This window comes from Colobus angolensis, unplaced genomic scaffold (assembly GCF_000951035.1).
Source record: "Colobus angolensis palliatus isolate OR3802 unplaced genomic scaffold, Cang.pa_1.0 Scaffold60, whole genome shotgun sequence".
NCBI lineage: Eukaryota > Metazoa > Chordata > Mammalia > Primates > Cercopithecidae > Colobus > Colobus angolensis.
Window position 1 is genome coordinate 1,269,295 of NW_012119599.1, and position 17,983 is coordinate 1,287,277.

The 17,983-nt window shown below is 42.6% G+C and overlaps 1 protein-coding gene across 1 annotated transcript; it reads right to left on the bottom strand.

Annotated features, from left to right (window-relative positions):
• Nucleotides 1–542: 542 nt before the first annotated feature.
• IGFL2 (IGF-like family member 2) lies at nt 543–14,497 on the bottom strand. Its single transcript, XM_011962964.1, has 4 exons — nt 14,444–14,497; nt 1,353–1,406; nt 948–1,215; nt 543–759 (listed from the first exon to the last, which is right to left on the bottom strand). The coding sequence occupies exons 1-4, from the start codon at nt 14,460–14,462 to the stop codon at nt 684–686; spliced, it is 417 nt and encodes a 138-aa protein (XP_011818354.1). The 5' UTR covers nt 14,463–14,497; the 3' UTR covers nt 543–683.
• Between the last annotated feature and the right edge of the window lie 3,486 nt (nt 14,498–17,983).

The window sequence follows — 17,983 nt, forward strand, 5'->3', positions numbered from 1 at the left end:
CACACATATCAATACTAACCTTTAATGTGAACGGGCTAAATGCCCCACTTAAAAGGCACAGACTAACAAGCTGGATAAAAAAGCATGACCCAATGGGATGCTGTCTTCAAGAAGCCCATCTCACACTTAATGGCACTCATAGCCTCAAAATAAAAGAATGGAGAAAAATCTACCAAGCAAATGGAAATCAGAAAAAAGCAGGAGTTGCAATCCTAATTTCAGACAAAGACATTAAGCCAACAAAGATTTAAAAAAGAAGGGCATTACATAATGGTAAAGGGTTCAATTCAACAAGAAGAGCTAACTGTCCTAAATATGTTTGCCCCTAACAGAGAAGCACTCAGATTAACAGAGGAAACTCTTAAAGACCTTCAAAGAGACTTAGACTCTCACACAATAATAGCGTACTTAAAAACTCTCCAGCCTTTCATTTCAGCAGAGCTGAGTTCAATCTCTTTCCCCCATTGCAATAGTCTTGAATAGTCTTCCTTGCCTATTTAAATCCAAAAAAAAGAAAGGAGACGACACTGGGTACAGGTGTATACACAGGAAAAACCACTTTATTTATTTCCTGATAATCTACTGTCATTCTCCATGTCCCATCAGCCTCCCACATGGGCCATACAATGGCTTGGAGTTGTACCATTTTGTAAATTCCTCAGGCTTCTTTACTGTCACACATATTACCCCAGCCTGTGTTTCTGAGATGCCTTAGTGAAAGTTGATTTTCCATGTCTTCTCAGGGAAAAATATCTTTTGCTGCAGAGAAAAAGAAACGAAGAAATTACGAATAACAGACAAGGAGATAACTGAAAATATCTGAGAAACTGCTAGAGATTAGACTACAGGGCCAGGGCTCTTCAAACGGAGTAACGAAGACATCTAGACTCCCCTCCTCATTTCCACCTCCCTACCCCCCACCCCCTGGCCAGGGACCAGGTCCCTACCTGTGACAGTCACTGGAGATGGGAGATGAGTGGCACTGGGAATTCACACCCTGAACTTTCAGCTTCACAACAAAATTATTTGTGAGGCCAAAGGACTCAGGACAGCAGAGCTCAAAGCAGGGCCAGAAGGTGCAGTTGGGACCACATTGGCGGGCCTGGCTCAGGGACAGGATGGCGTCATCGTAACAGCACTGCTCCAAGGGGTTGTAGATCTTGTCTCCACACCTGGGTGCCAGCTGGCACAGCCATGGCTCTGAGCCAGCGGGAGCTGGACAGACATTGGTGGTGTGAGCCCAAGGATGACCAGGCACTACATCCCCCAATCAGCAGCCCTCTGTGAACCCCCACACCCACTTTCCAAAGGCAGCCTCCTTCCTCTTCACTCTTGCCCATCCTTGTACTCACCGATGACTTCCCTTGGGCAGCAGAGGAGGAGAAAGACTGACACATAAGCAGGAGCTGGGAGAGAAAGAAAGGAGGTTAAGGATGGGGTTGGAAGTGTGGCCACTAGGTTGACCTCAGGGAGGGCACGCCAGGGTGGGGAAGGCTTAGTTCCAGATTAGCTCTAAAGGCTTGGGTTTGGAACAATCTTTGCATAGGATCTAGCACCTGACACAGTTAAGAGTTCAGACAGTGGGGCCAGAGAAGCGTGGACCCTGCTAGGAAAGAGAATGCAGGGAAAACTCTTGGAATATCTTTGTTTATGATTCTAAGAATATTGTGAAGTTTACCAGTTGGAAAAAGGAGGGAACAGCTATTAAAGATTAACCATGGTTAAGATTCAGGTGATAAGGAAGGAGGAAGGAAGCTGAGTAAGATTGGCAAGTGGAGAACTGGGGTGCAGGATTGTTTTGGAAATAGTATTGGGCTTGAGTAGGTCTTTTTGTTTGTTTGTTTGCTTTTTGTTTTTTGAGACAGGGTCTTACTCTGTCACCCAGGCTGGAGTGCAGTGGTGCCATCTTGACTCACTGCAGCCTCGAACTCCAGGGCTCAAGCGATCCTCCCACTTCAGCTTCCTGAGTAGGTGAGACTACAGACATGTGCCACCACACCCAGGTAAGTTTCTATTTTCCGTAGAGATGGAAAGTAGGTCTAAAAGTTGGGGCTCTCCTCATTTGTTTTGCAGTTGCTGACACCATGACTGTGGGTGAAGGTTGAGAGATAAAGGAAATGGAAAAAAATGATGGAATATGAAAGTTTTTTATGGATGCAATCACCTGACTAGCATAGTGATCCGAGTTCAAATATTCCAGGATTGACTCTATTTTGAAAGCATGTACAGGCAGGTGACAACGAGGTTATGTGAGCAAAATAAGAGGAAAGGTGTTCGTTTTTGTCTTCTGCATTTGCAAATGAAAAATATTCCCCTTATACTGTAACCTTTTTCCTCTCCTGGGCTACTCCATATCGGACAGTGAATGCAGCTCTGAGTCCTACTCCATGTTGTGGCTTGAGGAAGCTGATGGCCTTCAGTACCATCGGCCGTTACCAATTAGCATGCAATTAGAGAAGGTGGCTCTTCCCATCTATTTTAATCCCCCTTCTACTAAACACCTTCTAATGCTGTATTTCCCAGGCACTGTATCCTTAGAAGTTTCAAAAGATGATGCCCCCAAACCACGTTGTTTACTCCCTGGAGAACTATTTGGAGTCATATCCATAGTTTTGATGCACAGGCACCATAAACTCCAAAAGAGAACCAGAGAAGAGTGACAGCTGCGATTTTTTCATGGAGTTGTTGTGAGGATCCAAAGGGCATGTGGTTCTAGAGTGCAGATTGTAATAATAGTAAGTGGCAGATGATACGTGATACAGCACCTAAGAGTGCAGTCCAGATAAACAAAATCACAAGGTAAACCGATGCCTATGAGGAAGGTAGCAGATCTGGCAGGAGGGCAGTAAAGAAACCAGCCCTCAGTGATGACGACTGATCTGACACTCCATCCCCCACCCGCTGCCATAACTTGTGGGGGAGCCGTGACTCATCATTATCCTGACCACATCATAACCTTAGGGAGGGCTCTTCTCTCCCAAGCTCCATTCTTAGCCTCCCATGCATGTTGAAGGGTATTGGCCTCCTTTACAGAGCCTGAGAAGATCAAGAATCTGGATATTCTTGATGAGCCTCACCTGTCAGCTTGGTTATTCAAGAAAAGCTGTATATGAAATTAATAAGAAAAGGTACAAGTGTCAAAACTGTTTTTGCTATTCTAGTTCCTCTGCCTTTCCAGATAAATACAGAATCTTGTCTATACCCACTCACCCCCCGAAAAACAAAATCTTGCTGGGATTTTGATAGGAATTGCAATCAGGCTGGGCGCGGTGGCTCACACCTGTAATCCCAGCACTTTGGGAGGCCAAGGTGGGTGGATCACGAGGTCAGGAGATCAAGACCGTCCTGGCTAACAGGGTGAAACCCCGTCTCTACTAAAAATACAAAAAGATTAGCCAGGCATGGTGGTGCGCACCTGTAATCCCAGCTACTCAGGAGCCTGAGGCAGGAGAATCACTTGAACCTGGGAAGCGGAGGTTGCAGTCAGCCAAGATCGTGCCACTGCACTCCTGCCTGGGTGACAGAGCGACACTCTTGTCTCAAAATAAAATAAAATGAAATAAAACAAATTGCAATCAATTTGGGTGGAACTAACATCTTTACTGGTTCAGTTTTACAATCCACAAAAATGGCATGTCTCTCCATTTATTTTTATTTCTTTCAGGAGCATTTTGTAATTTTCAGCATATAAGTCCTGTACATGTTTTGCCAGATTGACACCTAACCTTTTCATTTTTGAACAACTGCAGGTGCTATTTTTCTCATTCATTTCAGTGTCCACATGTTCATTATTGGTATAAAGAAACACGATTGATTTTTTCTATGTTGATCTTGCATTCTGAAACCTTGCTAAACTCACTTATTAGTTATAGGAGTAAATTTTTAGATTCCTTGGGACTGTTTACATAGACAATTGTGTGGCCTACAAATAAGAGCAGTTTTGTTGCTTCCTTTCCAATCTGTACAAATTTTAATTCTTTTTTTCCTTGACTTATTGCCCTGGTTAGAATGTCCAGCAATACACCGAACAAGAATGGTGAAAGCAGACTTCCTCTCCTTTGCTCAGTCTTAGGTGGAAAGCATTCACTTTTTCACCATTACTTTCTATATTAGTTGTACGGTTTTTGTAGATGGACTTTATTGAGTTGAGGAAGTTCCCCCTATTCCTGTTTTTCTGGGAGTTTTTAAAATCATGAATGGCTGTTAAATTTTATCAGTTGCTTTTTCAGCATCAATTGATGTGATCATGTCATTTTTCTTCTTTAGCATATTAATATGGTGGATTACACTAACAGTGATTTTTGAAACATTCTGCCAGGCTTATATTCTGGAATAAACCCTACACGGTCATGGTGTGTAAGTATTTTTTTATATTGCTGAATTTCATTTACAAATATTTTGTCAAGGATTTTTTGCATGAAGGATACTGGTCTATAGTTTCATTGCTTTGTTGTTGTCATTGTTCTTGTTTGTCTGTCTTTTTACGACTTTTGTAGCAAAATAATTCTGATTTTATGAAATGAATTGAAAAATATTCCTTCCGATTCTATTTTCTGGATGAGACTGTGCAGAATTGGTGTTAATTTCTTTTTAAACATTTGGTAGATTCTCAAGTGCAACCATCTGGGCTAGGAGATTTCCTTTTTAGGAGATATTTTAAATTCTGAATTCGATTTCCTTAATAGTTATAAGGCTACTAAAATGATATATTCCATATTGGGTGTGTTGTGACCATTTGTGCTTTTAAATGGGAGGTCCATTTCATCTAAGTTGTCCAATTGTGTAGAGTTATTCCTAGTTTTCCATTATTATTCTTTTAGTGTCTACAAAACCTATAGTGATATCTCCTGTCTCATTCCTGATACTGACAATTTGTGTCTTCTCTTTGTTTTTTGAGAGTTGTGCTAAAACTATCAAAAGATTATTGATCTTTTCAAAGAATTAACTCTTTATTTCATGGATTTTCTAAGCTATTTTTCTGTTTTCAATTTTATCAACTCCTGCTCTCCTCTTTATTATTTCCTCCTTCTTCTTGCTTTGGGTTTATTTTGCTCTTTTATTTTTTCCTAGCTTCTTGAAGTGGGAGCTTAGACTATTGATTTTTCCTGTTTTCTAATACAACTATTTAGCACAATAACTTTCACCCTTAGCACTGCTTTATATATGTTCCACAAATTTTCATATATTGTATTTTCATTTCATTAAGTTATATATATTTTTAAAAATCTTTGAGACTCATCATTAAACCATAAGTTATTTAGAGTTGTGTTGCTTAGCTTCCAAGTGCTTGGAGATCTTTCTGTAGTCATCATTTTGATCAAATTATGGTCAGACAACTTACTCTGTTTTAAACTCGAATACTTTAGAACTTGTTGAGGTTTGTTTTATGGCTCTAGATAGAAGCCAGTTCCCCACTGCCATTTACAATGACATCAAAAATAACAAATACCTAGAATTAAATCTAAAGAAAGGTGAGAAATCTCTGCAAAACTCTGCTGAAAGATACTAAAGAACACCTAAGTAAATGGGAAACATGCCATGTTCATGCTTTGGAAGACTCAATATAACAAAGATGTCAATGTTCCCCAAATTGATCTATAAATTCAATCAAACTCAATAAATATGACAGCAATGTTTTGTATCAGTTAACAAAGTGATTCTAAAATTTATCAGAAAGTGATGGTTGGGTACGGTGGCTCACACCTGTAATCCTAGCACTTTGGGAGGCTGAGGCAGGAGGATTGCTTGAGCCCAGGAGTTCAAGACCAGCGTGGGCAACACAGTGACACCCTGACTCTATACATATATATTTTTTAAATTACCAGAAAATGAAAATGACAAGATAGCCAATACAATATTGAAGAAACTAAACAAAGTTATAGGACTTACACTAACAGATCAGGAAGTTTTATAAAACTATAATAATTTAGAGTGTGGTATTGCAAAAGATAAACAGATTGATCCATGGAATGAAACAGAGTTCAGACACAGACCCACACATAGTACTACTACAACTCACCAGGCAAAGACTAGTCCTTTTAATGGATATCTACATGGTGGTGGGGAGTGTATCTCAACCCTTATTTCACACCAAATGTGAAAATTAATTTGAAATGGGTCATAGACTTAAACGCTAAATATTTCAAACTATAAAGCAGGACTTCCAGAAGCCAGTGTGAAGAGCATGGGCGCCTTCCTCCCAGCAAAACCACCATTTAACCGGTGAAAAAAAATTTTTTATATAAAAACAACTAGTTAAGTCTCAGGAAATTGTCCTAAGGGCATACAGCAAATGAAGAAATGTTTATTCAAGAAATTCTACTCAATCTGTATAGAGCAGCAAGAGTCTGAGGGTATTTAAGCCACAAATTACCCCTATTCCCCGCATCCCCAGCCAGCTCTGTGTAATTGAAGCTCTATGCTGGGTAGTCACGGACAAGAAAATAGGACTCCACCTCTCCTCAGCTCCCAGCCTAGGGTTACAGTTTCAGTCCAGAAAGGGCAGCACACCAGCATTTATTTATTTATGTATGTATGTATTTATTTATTTATTTTTGAGACGGAGTCTCGCTCTGTCACCCAGGCTGGAGTGCAGTGGCGCGATCTCGGCTCACTGCAAGCTCCGCCTCCCGGGTTCACGCCATTCTCCTGCCTCAGCCTCCCGAGTAGCTGGGACTACAGGCGCCCGCCACCACGCCCGGCTAATTTTTTTGTATTTTTAGTAGGGACAGGGTTTCACCGTGTTAGCCAGGATGGTCTCGATCTCCTGACCTCGTGATCCGCCCACCTCGGCCTCCCAAAGTGCTGGGATTACAGGCGTGAGCCACCGCGCCGGCCGCACCAGCATCTTTTAACCTGCTGCCTCCATGTTGCAGATGCTCTACATAAGTTACAAATTGTGGCTTACAGGACCGGAGCTCCTTCTCCCATCCAGCCCCTCCTTCTAGCATGGAAGTTCCACGCCAAGTTTAGCAGGTGAAGCACACCGGGCTTCTTTGATCCTGCCTGAGTTCTCTCAGGGGGCAGAAGTTCCACACAGGAAAGGGCAAACCGAGAAGACTGGCAGCTACCACCCCGTCCCAGTGTTCCAGCTGTTACAGCAAAGACATCGCCGCAGGAGAAGCTGGCTGCTGTCCCTGACACCAGCTCCAGTCCAGTGGCTCAGCGGTTCTGCCCGGGGGAGAGGGAGGCCATCAGAACAGAGAGCTCCACAAGTCTCCCTAAAACTGGCTTTTCTTGAAATAAAGTGTGGAGAAGTACATGCCTAAGGACATTGTCCAAAAAAATTGGAAATTTTGGTGCTAAAAAAACAAGAAGAGGGTGGTAATTCCGTGATGGTAGTAACAAGAAACAAAAAAACCAGGCAGAAGCTTAACAGAGAAAATCAGAAAAAGAGATAACTAAGAAGGGCCCTCCTGGGGTCAGAGACAGCCTCAAACCCTGGCAACACTCGGTCTTGGCAAAAAAGCTAGACATTAAGCAGCCTACAGAATGATTTATGCATTGTGCTGTAGGCCTATTAAAAAGAATAGAGCGATCAATTAACAATTAGAGGGTCTAACAGATGCAAGTGATACCAACAAAGGCAGATGAGCCAGAAGCTTAACAGAAACATCAGGGAAAGAATAGTCAAAAAGAATGAGTTCGTGTCCTTTGCAGGAACATGGATGAAGCTGGAAACCATCATCCTCAGCAAACTAACACAGGAACAGAAAACCAAACCACATGTTCTTATTCATAAGTGGGAGCAGTGAGAACACATGGACACAGGGAGGGGAACAGCACACCCCGGGGCCTGTCAGGGACTAGGGGGAAAGGGGAGGGAGCACATTAGGACAAATACCTAATGCATGTGGGGCTTAAAACCTAGATGACGGGTTGATAGGTGCAGCAAACCACCATGGCACATGTAACAAACCTGCACGTTCAGCACATGTATCCCAGAACTTAAAGTAAAAAAAAGAAATATATATATGTGTATATATATATACACATATACATATATATGTATACATATATATGTATAATTTGTAAGAAACAGGCAAAAGCTACCCCCAAAAAAAAGAACCCAGCTAAAACCATAATTATCTGGAGTAGTTAGCGATCCAGCACTCATGCCCAAGGCTGCACCCTCTGGAGAGCACTAATAAAACAGAATTATGTAATTATATAAGCAATTATATAATTTGTGACTCCTTATGAAAACAGTATAATTGCTTATTTCTTATCCTTTATTCTCTTAACTGGTCTTAAAAGTAATGGCATAAAACAATATGTACATAATTGTATTGCTGGGAAAAATAAAGAATCTGATTTTAAAATGGGCCAAAGATCTGAATACCTATTTCTCAAAAGAAGACATACAAGGCCGGGCGCGGTGGCTCAAGCCTGTAATCCCAGCACTTTGGGAGGCTGAGACGGGCGGATCACGAGGTCAGGAGATCGAAACCATCCTGGCTAACACGGTGAAACCCCGTCTCTACTAAAAAATACAAAAAAACTAGCCGGGCGAGGTGGTGGGTGCCTGTAGTCCCAGCTACTCCGGAGGCTGAGGCAGGAGAATAGCGTGAACCTGGGAGGCGGAGCTTGCAGTGAGCTGAGATCCGGCCACTGCACTCCAGCCTGGGCGACAGAGCAAGACTCCGTCTCAAAAAAAAAAAAAAAAAAAAAAAGAAGACATACACTCAAGTATATGAAAAAAAGTATATGAAAAAATGTTCAGCATTACTCACATTAGAGAAATGCAAACCAAAACCACAATAAAATACCTCATCTCAGTTAAAATGGCTTTTATTAAAAAGACAAGAAATAACAGATGCTGGCAAGGATGCAGAGATATCCACACATGAGAAATGCCCATCCAGGCCTACATGGTGAATTTTACAAAACAGTTAAAGAAGACTTAATACCAGTCATTCACAAACTTTTCAAAAAAAACAAGCACAACTTTCCAATCTGTTCTGAGGCCTGTATTACCCTGATACCAAAATCAGACAAAGACATCACAAGGAAAAAAAACTACAGACCAACATCTTTTATGAATATAAGTTCAAAAATCCTCAACAAAATGTAGCAACCCAAATCCAGCAGCATATATAAAGAATGATATGCCATGACCAAGTGGATTTATCCCAGGGATGCAAAGTTGGTTCAACATATGAAAATCAATTAATATAATACACCATATTACTAGACTATAGGGGGAAGACACATAATTCTCTCAAATGATACTGGAAGAGCATTTGACAAAATCTACACTCTTTCATGATAAAATACAAAGAACAAACTAGGAATAGAAGAGTTTCCTCAACATGTTAAAGAGCATCTACAATAAACTCATAGCTAACATCATACTTAACTGTGAAAGATTGAATACTCTCCCCCTGATATCAGGGACAAGACAAGTATATCCACTCTTACCACTCTATTCAACATAGCACTGGCGGTTCAAGCCAGGAAAGTTAGGCAAGAAGAGAAAATGAATTTAGACTGAGAAAGATAAAGTAAAATGCTTTCTATTTGCAAATGACATGATTTTGTATGTTAAAAATCCTAAGGACCAGGCACAGTGGCTCACTCCTGTAATCCCAGCATTTTGGGAGACCAAGTGGGGAGGATCACTTGAGGTCAGAAGTTTGAAACCAGCTTGGTCAACATAGCGAGATACCGTCTTTATAAAAATAAAAGCATAAAAAAGTAGCCAGGGATGGTGGCACACGCCTGTAATTCTAACTGCTCAGGAAGCTGAGGCAGGAGGATCACTTGAGCCCAGGAGTTCAAAGCTGCATTGAGCTATGATCATGCCGCTGCATACCAGCCTGCGTGATAGAGTGAGATTCTGTCTCAAAAAAGAAAAAGAAAAAAAAAAAACCTAAGGAAGCTACTAAGACCTAAAGACTAATAGAAAAATTCAACAGGGTTGTAAGATACAAGAGATCAACATATAAAAAGTAATTGTATACACTAGTAAAAAACCATCTAAATATGAAATTAAGAAAATAATTCCACATAAAATAGTACCGAAGAGAATAAAATACTTATGAATAAATTGAACAGAAGAGGTGCAAGATTTGTGCACTAAAATAACAAAACATTGTTGAAAAGAATTAAGAATATATAAATAAATGGAAATACATCCATGTTCACAAACTGGAAGACTTAATATTGTTCAGATGCCAAAACTCCCGAATTGACCTATAGAATCAATGCAATCCATATCAAAGAACTTTTGTGAGATGAAGTATCACTCTGTCACCCAGGCTGGAGTGCAGTGAGTGGCACGATCATGACTCACTGCAACCTCCACCTCCCAGGCTTAAGTGATCCTCTCACCTCAGGCTTCCAAGTAGCTGGGACTACAGATGCACACCACCACGCCTGGCTAATTTTTTGTATTTTTTGGTAGAGACGGGGTCTCACCATATGGCCCAGGCTGGTGTCTAACTCCTGAGCTCAAGCGATCCACCTGCCTTGGCCTCCCAAAAGTGCTGGGATTACAGGCGTGAGCCGCAGCACCCAGCCTTCTTTGAAGAAATTAATCAGTTGATCCTAAAACTCATATTGAAACGTAAGGGACCCAGAATAGCTAAAATGATCTTGAAAAAGAACAAAATTGTAGAACTGATACTTCATGATTTCAAAGCTTACCACAAAGCTACAGTGACAGCGTAGGAGCTGACATATAGGACAGGCATAGAGATCAATGAATCAAACTAACAGTCAGAAAATAAACCCTTAGATTTGTTGAAATCAAATTTCAATGAAAGTGCTAGGATGATGAAGTAAGGGAACAAATGATTTTTCAACAAATGGTGCTGGGAAAACTGTATATTCATACACAAAAGAGTGGGCAGAAAGAGAATCTCTTCCTCACAGCATACACAAGGATTAACTCAAAATGTATCATAGACCTAAATACAAGAGCAAAACATATACAGCTCTTAGCAGAAATGGAAAATAAGCAAGCCACAGAAAGACAAATACCACACCATCTCACTTGTATGTAGAATCTAGAAGAGTTGAACTCATAGAAGTAGAGAGGATGGCAGTTACGAGGATGGGTGTGGGCAGATGGGAACAGGGAGATATGCAAAGGATATAAAGTTACAGTTAGACAGGAAAGATAGGTTTTAGAGATCTACTGCAGAGCACGGTGACTATAATTAATAATAGTGTATTGTAGGCTGGACGTGATGCCTCATACCTGCAATCCCAGCACTTTGGGAGGCCAAGAAGGAGGGTTGCTTAAGCCTACAAGTTGGAGACCAGCCTGAACAACACAGTGAGACATCGTCTCCATGAAAAACAAAATTAGCATGGTGTGGTGGTGCGTGCCTGTTGTCTGAGCTACGTGGGAGCTGAGGTGGGAGAATCATTCGAGCCTCAGAGGTAGAGGGTGCAGTGAGCTGTGATCACACCACTGCACTCCAGATTGGGCATCAGAGTAAGACCCTGCCTCTTAAAAAAACAAATGATGTGTTGTATATTTCAAAATTGCTGAAGAGTATATTTTAAATGTTCCAGTGACAAAGAAGTATATGTGGTGGTAGATATGGTAATTAACTTGATTTAATCATTTAACAAGGCAAACACATATTAAATCATCATATTTTACCCCATAAATATACACAATTATTCTTCATCAACTTCTTAAAAAGATTCCTAGCAGAAAACATAGAAGTAAGTCTTTTTTTTTTTTTTTTTTTTGAGACACAGTCTTTGCTCTGTCACCCAGGCTGGAGTGCAGTGGCACGATCTCAGCTCACTGAAAGCTCCGCCTCCTGGGTTCACACCATTCTCCTGCCTCAGCCTCCCGAGTAGCTGGGACTACAGGCGCCCGCTACCACGCCTGGCTAATTTTTTGTATTTTTAGTAGAGACGGGGTGTCACCGTGTTAGCCAGGATGGTCTCGATCTCCTGACCTTGTGATCCACCCATCTCAGCCTCCCAAAGTGCTGGGATTACAGGCGTGAGCCACCGCGCCTGACCAGAAGTAAGTCTTAATGACCTCGAGTTAGGTAACATTTTTTTAGATATTACACCAAAAGCACAAGAGACAAAAAGAAAGAATAGACGATCAAAAATTAAAAACCTATGCACTACAAGCAATAGCATCAAGGAAATGAAGACAATCCACATAATGAGGAAAGTATTTGCAAATTATATATATGATAAGGGATGAGTATCCAGAATATCTTTTAAAACTCTTACAACTAAATAATAATAAAATAAATAACCCAATTTAAACATGGAAAAATCTGAATAAACCTTTTCTCAAAAAGAAATACAAATGGCCAATAAGGACATGGAAAAGACGCTCAGGGTTGTTATTTACTAAGGAAACGCAAATTAAAACTACACAGGATATCATACACAGTCACCCAGATAACTGTAATAAACAGAAAAATAGAAAATAACAAAGGCTGGAGAATCTGCGGAGAAATGTGAGCCCTCATACGCTGCTGGTGGGAGTGTAATTGATGCAACGCCTGTGGAAAACAGTTTGCCAATTCTTCCAAAAGTTAAACAGAATTACCTGTGGCCTAGCCATTCCACTCCTAAGGCTACACCCCAAGATAACTGAAAACAGGTTCTCAAGCAAATACATGTATACGTATGTTCGTAACAGCACTATTCACAATAGCCAAATGGTGGAAACAGCCCAAGTGTCCATCAACAGATGAATGGATAAATGAATGCTAATATGTGGATACAACTGAATATTATTTTGTTATAAAAAGGAATGAAGTACTAATAAATTCTAAAACAGGGATATGCCTTGAAAACATTAAGTAAAAAAAAACAAAAAAAGTGACACAAAAGGTCACATATGGTGTGATTCCATTTATAAGAAATGTCCCAGATAGGTAAATCCAAAGAGACAGAAAGCAGACTGGTGGTTGCCAGGGGTGAGGGTAGAGGGGAAGGGAAGGAACAGCTGAGTGGGCATGTGGTGGTCGGGGGCTGTGGGGCCAGGTGACTAGGGGGTAAAAAGCAATTCTGGAATATGATTGAGCTACTCTTCCTTCAACTTGAGAGAGAAAGTAAGAGAAAAAAGGAGAGGAGGGAAAAGACAGGGAGGGGAGAGGGCACGAGGAGAGCAGAGGGCGATGGGAGACAAAGGGAGAGAGGGAGCGGGGAGGAGGGGGAGAGGGAGAGAGGGGGAGAGAGAGAGGGACAGAAAGAGAGAAAGAGACAGAAAGAGAGAGAGAAAGAGAGAGAGAGAGAGAAGAGAGGAAAGAGAGAGAGAGAGAGCTATGGTTGCCCAAAAAGAAGTTAACGAACACAGCAGGCATTGCTCATCTTGATGGAATACAAACAACAAAACAGTCCACCGCCTGGGCTGCCCTTACTTGAGCACACTCCTGGTGTAGTCAATCCTCATGCCTGGGACACTGAACCTCATGATTTCCTGGTGCTGAGAGCCCAGGAACTCCAGGCAGCAGTGCCTGGGCTACAGAGCTGGGTCTGGTTCGAGGGCAGGATGATCCCCTCATCACAGTCCCAAGAGATTGCAGATCTGGTCTCCACTCCTGAGTGTCAACTGGCACAACCACAGTTCAATATCTGGAAGAGTCAGAGCTGATGAGCTGGCAGGCTCCTCTGGGAGCTCCCAACTCTATCCACAGTGCTATAATCCTCCCTCCTCTCTTCTCCCTCCACTCACCACACCCATTCTCACCAGTAGTCCCTTCTGAGTCTGAGCCCAGGAGTTCAAAAATAAAGATCCGGGCGGGGCGTGGGGGCTCAAGCCTGTAATCCCAGCACTTTGGGAGGCTGAGGCGGGCGGATCACGAGGTCAGGAGATCAAGACCATCCTAGCTAACACGGTGAAACCCCGTCTCTACTAAAAATACAAAAAAAAAAAAACTAGCCGGGCGAGGTGGTGGGCGCCTGTAGTCCCAGCAACTCGGGAGGCTAAGGCAGGAGAATGGCGTAAACCCGGGAGGCGGAACTTGCAGTGAGCTGAGATCTGGCTACTGCACTCCAGCCTGGGCGACAGAGTGAGACTCCATCTCAAAACAAAACAAAACAAAACAAAAAAATAAAATAAATAAATAAATAAATAAAGATCGGCCGAGAGCAGAAGGAGAATGACAGTGATTCTGGGATCACCAGATCATGATCATGGAGCACAAGATGTTGTCTCTGAGTTTCTTTGGTTGCTATAACAACTCACAGTGGAATTTGGGACTGACTCTGTGTGCAGGTTCTGGGGACTGGGCTTGGCAGGTGAGGAAATGCAGGGAGGGCTCTGGGAAGGGTTAAGCTTCTGGAATTTGTAGATGGGGACAGAGACTGCAATGCAGTCAGAGAGGACACGAGTGACTATGAGGTGGGAAACCAAGAATTAAATAGGGAAGAGAGAATTAAGTATGAGGTTCAGAGGCACATTAGAGATAACAGTAGGCATTGGCTCAACCTGGGGCTAGCGTTGCCTTACCAAAGATTCTGGGTACCATGGAGCTTCAGAGCAGCTGATGGGACAGCAGCAGTGGAAATGGGTCAGTGACTTTACACAGGGACTTATGTAGGCTATGAACTTACCCACATTTAGGGAGGCGGGCGGAAGCAGTGGCCTCTTGGAAAGGGTGGGGCATGAGAAGTTGCAGAAAGCATAAAGAAAAAAATGCATCAACAGCTGAGTAAGATGTTCCTGGACCTGTTCCAAGTGGCTGCTACCTTCTCAGACCTCTCGAAACCTCAGGATAAAGTCTTCCCTAGAACCTTTCAAAGCTGTGGGTGTCATTCTTTGAACTCTGCCCATGCAAAGCCACTTGGAAGAGATTCCTTGGCTCTTACTTATCTGACGGCATACTACTCACCAAACACCAGCCGTCTCTAAGCTCCCCATATTCAACCACCCTGAAGTTTCAAGGGGTCCCTCTATCCCCATCTCAGTCCACCTCCAGACCTGCACTGTGAGAAACAAACTTACCCGTCTAAGCCCAAATAATGGACTCAGAGACACAGAAAACAGCAGAAGCAAGACTTTTAATGATCATCTTGCAAAATTGAGTGTCTGGTAGGCAGGCACACCCTGTATGGTTACAATAAGCAATTTACCCCTAGTGCACAAGTCTCTCCCCCAGTTCCTTGTAGGCTGAGTACGATGTGGTCACAATCTTCCCAGACGTTATCTGTTGGTTGCTGGGATGAGGCTTTTAGGTGTTTTCTTCAGGATTGTCTCACTGCATTTTGTTGCAGCCTATAATGCATTGAAATCAAAGTCAGCTCGGGGGCTTTTCAAGTATTTGACTTATGACCTAGGTAGTCAGGCAAGCTGATAAGAATAGATAAAGTGAGCTATTTTGCTGGCTGGTAAACTTTCATTCTAGGCTAAACTCTGAATCAGGCGAGGGTAACTAAGGGGGCCCCGACAAGCATGCACCAGCTATTAAAGCACGGGCCTAGTATATTCTGTCCTTCCATAGTTTGTGGGCCTCAGCCTATTTGAAGTACTTTTTCTTGGAAATGGATCACCATATCCATTATTATAATTGTAGACAGCACTGTCTATAATTCTTCAAAGTCATTTAGGGGAAACTGTGAAGATGCAGCATAATCTAGAAAAAGAGCAGGGGCTGTAAAAACTCTGCCAGGGAGAACAAAAAAGGAACAGACACTGATAGAACAGACATCTGGGATTCATAGAATAGACGGAAAGGCAGCACCTTTTTGTTGTTGTTTCTGGAGTGCTTTGTCCAAGGAAACGTTCCTTCTGTGTTTCTTACTGTTATTTTGTTGTCATCATCACTCTTATTTGTGTGATGGGATACCATGTGGGCTATTACTATAATGTGCTCCTGTGTTTTCCATTGACTTCCTTCCCATACCACAGTGAGATGGGTGGGAGGGTGAGACAGAGATCAGGAGAGTAACTATTAGGGCTTTATAAAAGTGCACTGTTAGTAGAAGAGTCTCTTCCCCCTCTCTCTCTTTTAATTGGATGTCCAGCTCTTCAGTATTGATTCATGCAATAAACTAGCTCTCCTCTCCTAATTCTGCAGTTGTTTGCATGAATGTGTCTGTCTGTCTACCAATATGCCTTCTCCTTGCCCACACAAACAGAAGTTCCACCTGTAAATACATATCCTCCCCATCTACACAAAATAGCTACACAGAAAACAGACCTATGAGAACTGCATTCCTGTTTACCAAGTTAATTAGTGTGAACGGCTCATTATAACTCTCAGCCAGCAACCGAGGTATTCACAACTGCCAAGGAATTCATGACTGCTTGAAAGAGAAAGGCCAGGGTTGGTGCCAAGATGGCCGAATAGGAACAGCTCCAGCCTCCAGCTCCCAGTGTGAGTGACACAGAAGACAGGTGATTTCTGCCTTTCCAACTGAGGTACCAGGTTCTTCTCACTGGGGCGTGTCAGACAGTCAGTACAGGACAGTGGGTGCAGCCCAACAAGTGAGAGCTGAAGCAGGGCGAGTCATCGCCTCACCCGGGAAGTGCAAGGGGGAAGGGAATTCCTTTTCCTAGCCAAGGGAAACAGTGACACACAACACCTGGAAAATTGGGTCACTCTCACCCTAATACTGCGCTTTTCCAAGGGTCTTAGCAAACGGCACACCAGGAGATTATATCCCACGCCTGGCTTGGAGGGTCCCACGCCCACAGAGCCTCCCTCATTGCTAGCACAGCAATCTGAGATCTAACTGCAAGGTGTCAGTGAGGCTGGGGGAGGGGTGCTAAACAAAGCAGCCTGGAAGCTCTAACTGGGTGGAGCCCACCGCAGCTCAAGGAGGCCTGCCTGCCTCTGTAGACTCCACCTCTGGGGACAGGGCATAACTAAACAAAAGGCAGCAGAAACCCCCACAGATGTAAATGTCCCTGTCTGACAGCTTTGAAGAGAGTAGTGATTCTTCCAGTACAGAGGTTGAGATCTGAGAACAGACAGACTGCCTCCTCAAGTGGGTCCCTGATCCCTGAGTAGCCTAACTGGAGAGCCTAACTGGGAGTAGCCTAACTGGAGTAGACCTCAAGCAAACTCCAACAGACCTGCAGCTGAGGGTCCTGACTGTTAGAAGGAAAACTAACAAACAGAAAGGACATCCACACCAAAACCCCATCTGTACGTCACCATCATCAAAGACCAAAGATAGATAAAACCACAAAGATGGGGAAAAAGCAGTGCAGAAAAGTTCAAAATTCAAAAAATCAGAGCACCTCTCCCCTTCCAAAGGAATGCAGCTCCTCACCAGCAACGGAACAAAGCTGGACAGAGAATGACTTTGATGAGTTAAGAAGGCTTCAGTCGATCAAACTTCTCAGAGCTAAAGGAGGAACTACGAACCCAGCACAAAGAAACTAAAAACCTTGAAAAAAGATTTGACAAATGGATAACTAGAATAACCAATGCAGAGAAGTCCATAAACGACCCGATAGAGATGAACACCATGACACGAGAACTACGTGACAAATGCACAAGCTTCAGTAACCAACTCAATCAACTGGAAGAAAGAGTATCAGAGACTGAAGATCAAATGAATGAAATGAAATGAGAAGAGAAGTTTAGAGAAAAAAGAGTAAAAAGAAATGAACAAAGCCTCCAAGAAATATGGGATTATGTGAAAAGACCAAATCTACATCTGATTGGTGTACCTGAAAGTGACAGGGAGAATGGAACCAAGTTGGAAAACACTCTGCAGGATATTATCCAGGAAAACTTCCCCAACCTAGCAAGGCAGACCAACATTCAAATTCAGGAAACACAGAGAACACCACAAAGATATTCCTCGAGAACAGCAACTCCAAGACACATAATTGTCAGATTCACCAAAGTTGAAATGAAGGCAAAAATGTTAAGGGCAGACAGAGAGAAAGGCCGCATTACCCACAAAGGGAAGCCCGTCAGACTAACAGCACATCTCTCAGCAGAAACTCTACAAGCCAGAAGAGAGTGGGGGCCAATATTCAACATTCTTAAAGAAAAGAATTTTCAACCCAGAATTTCATATCCAGCCAAACTAA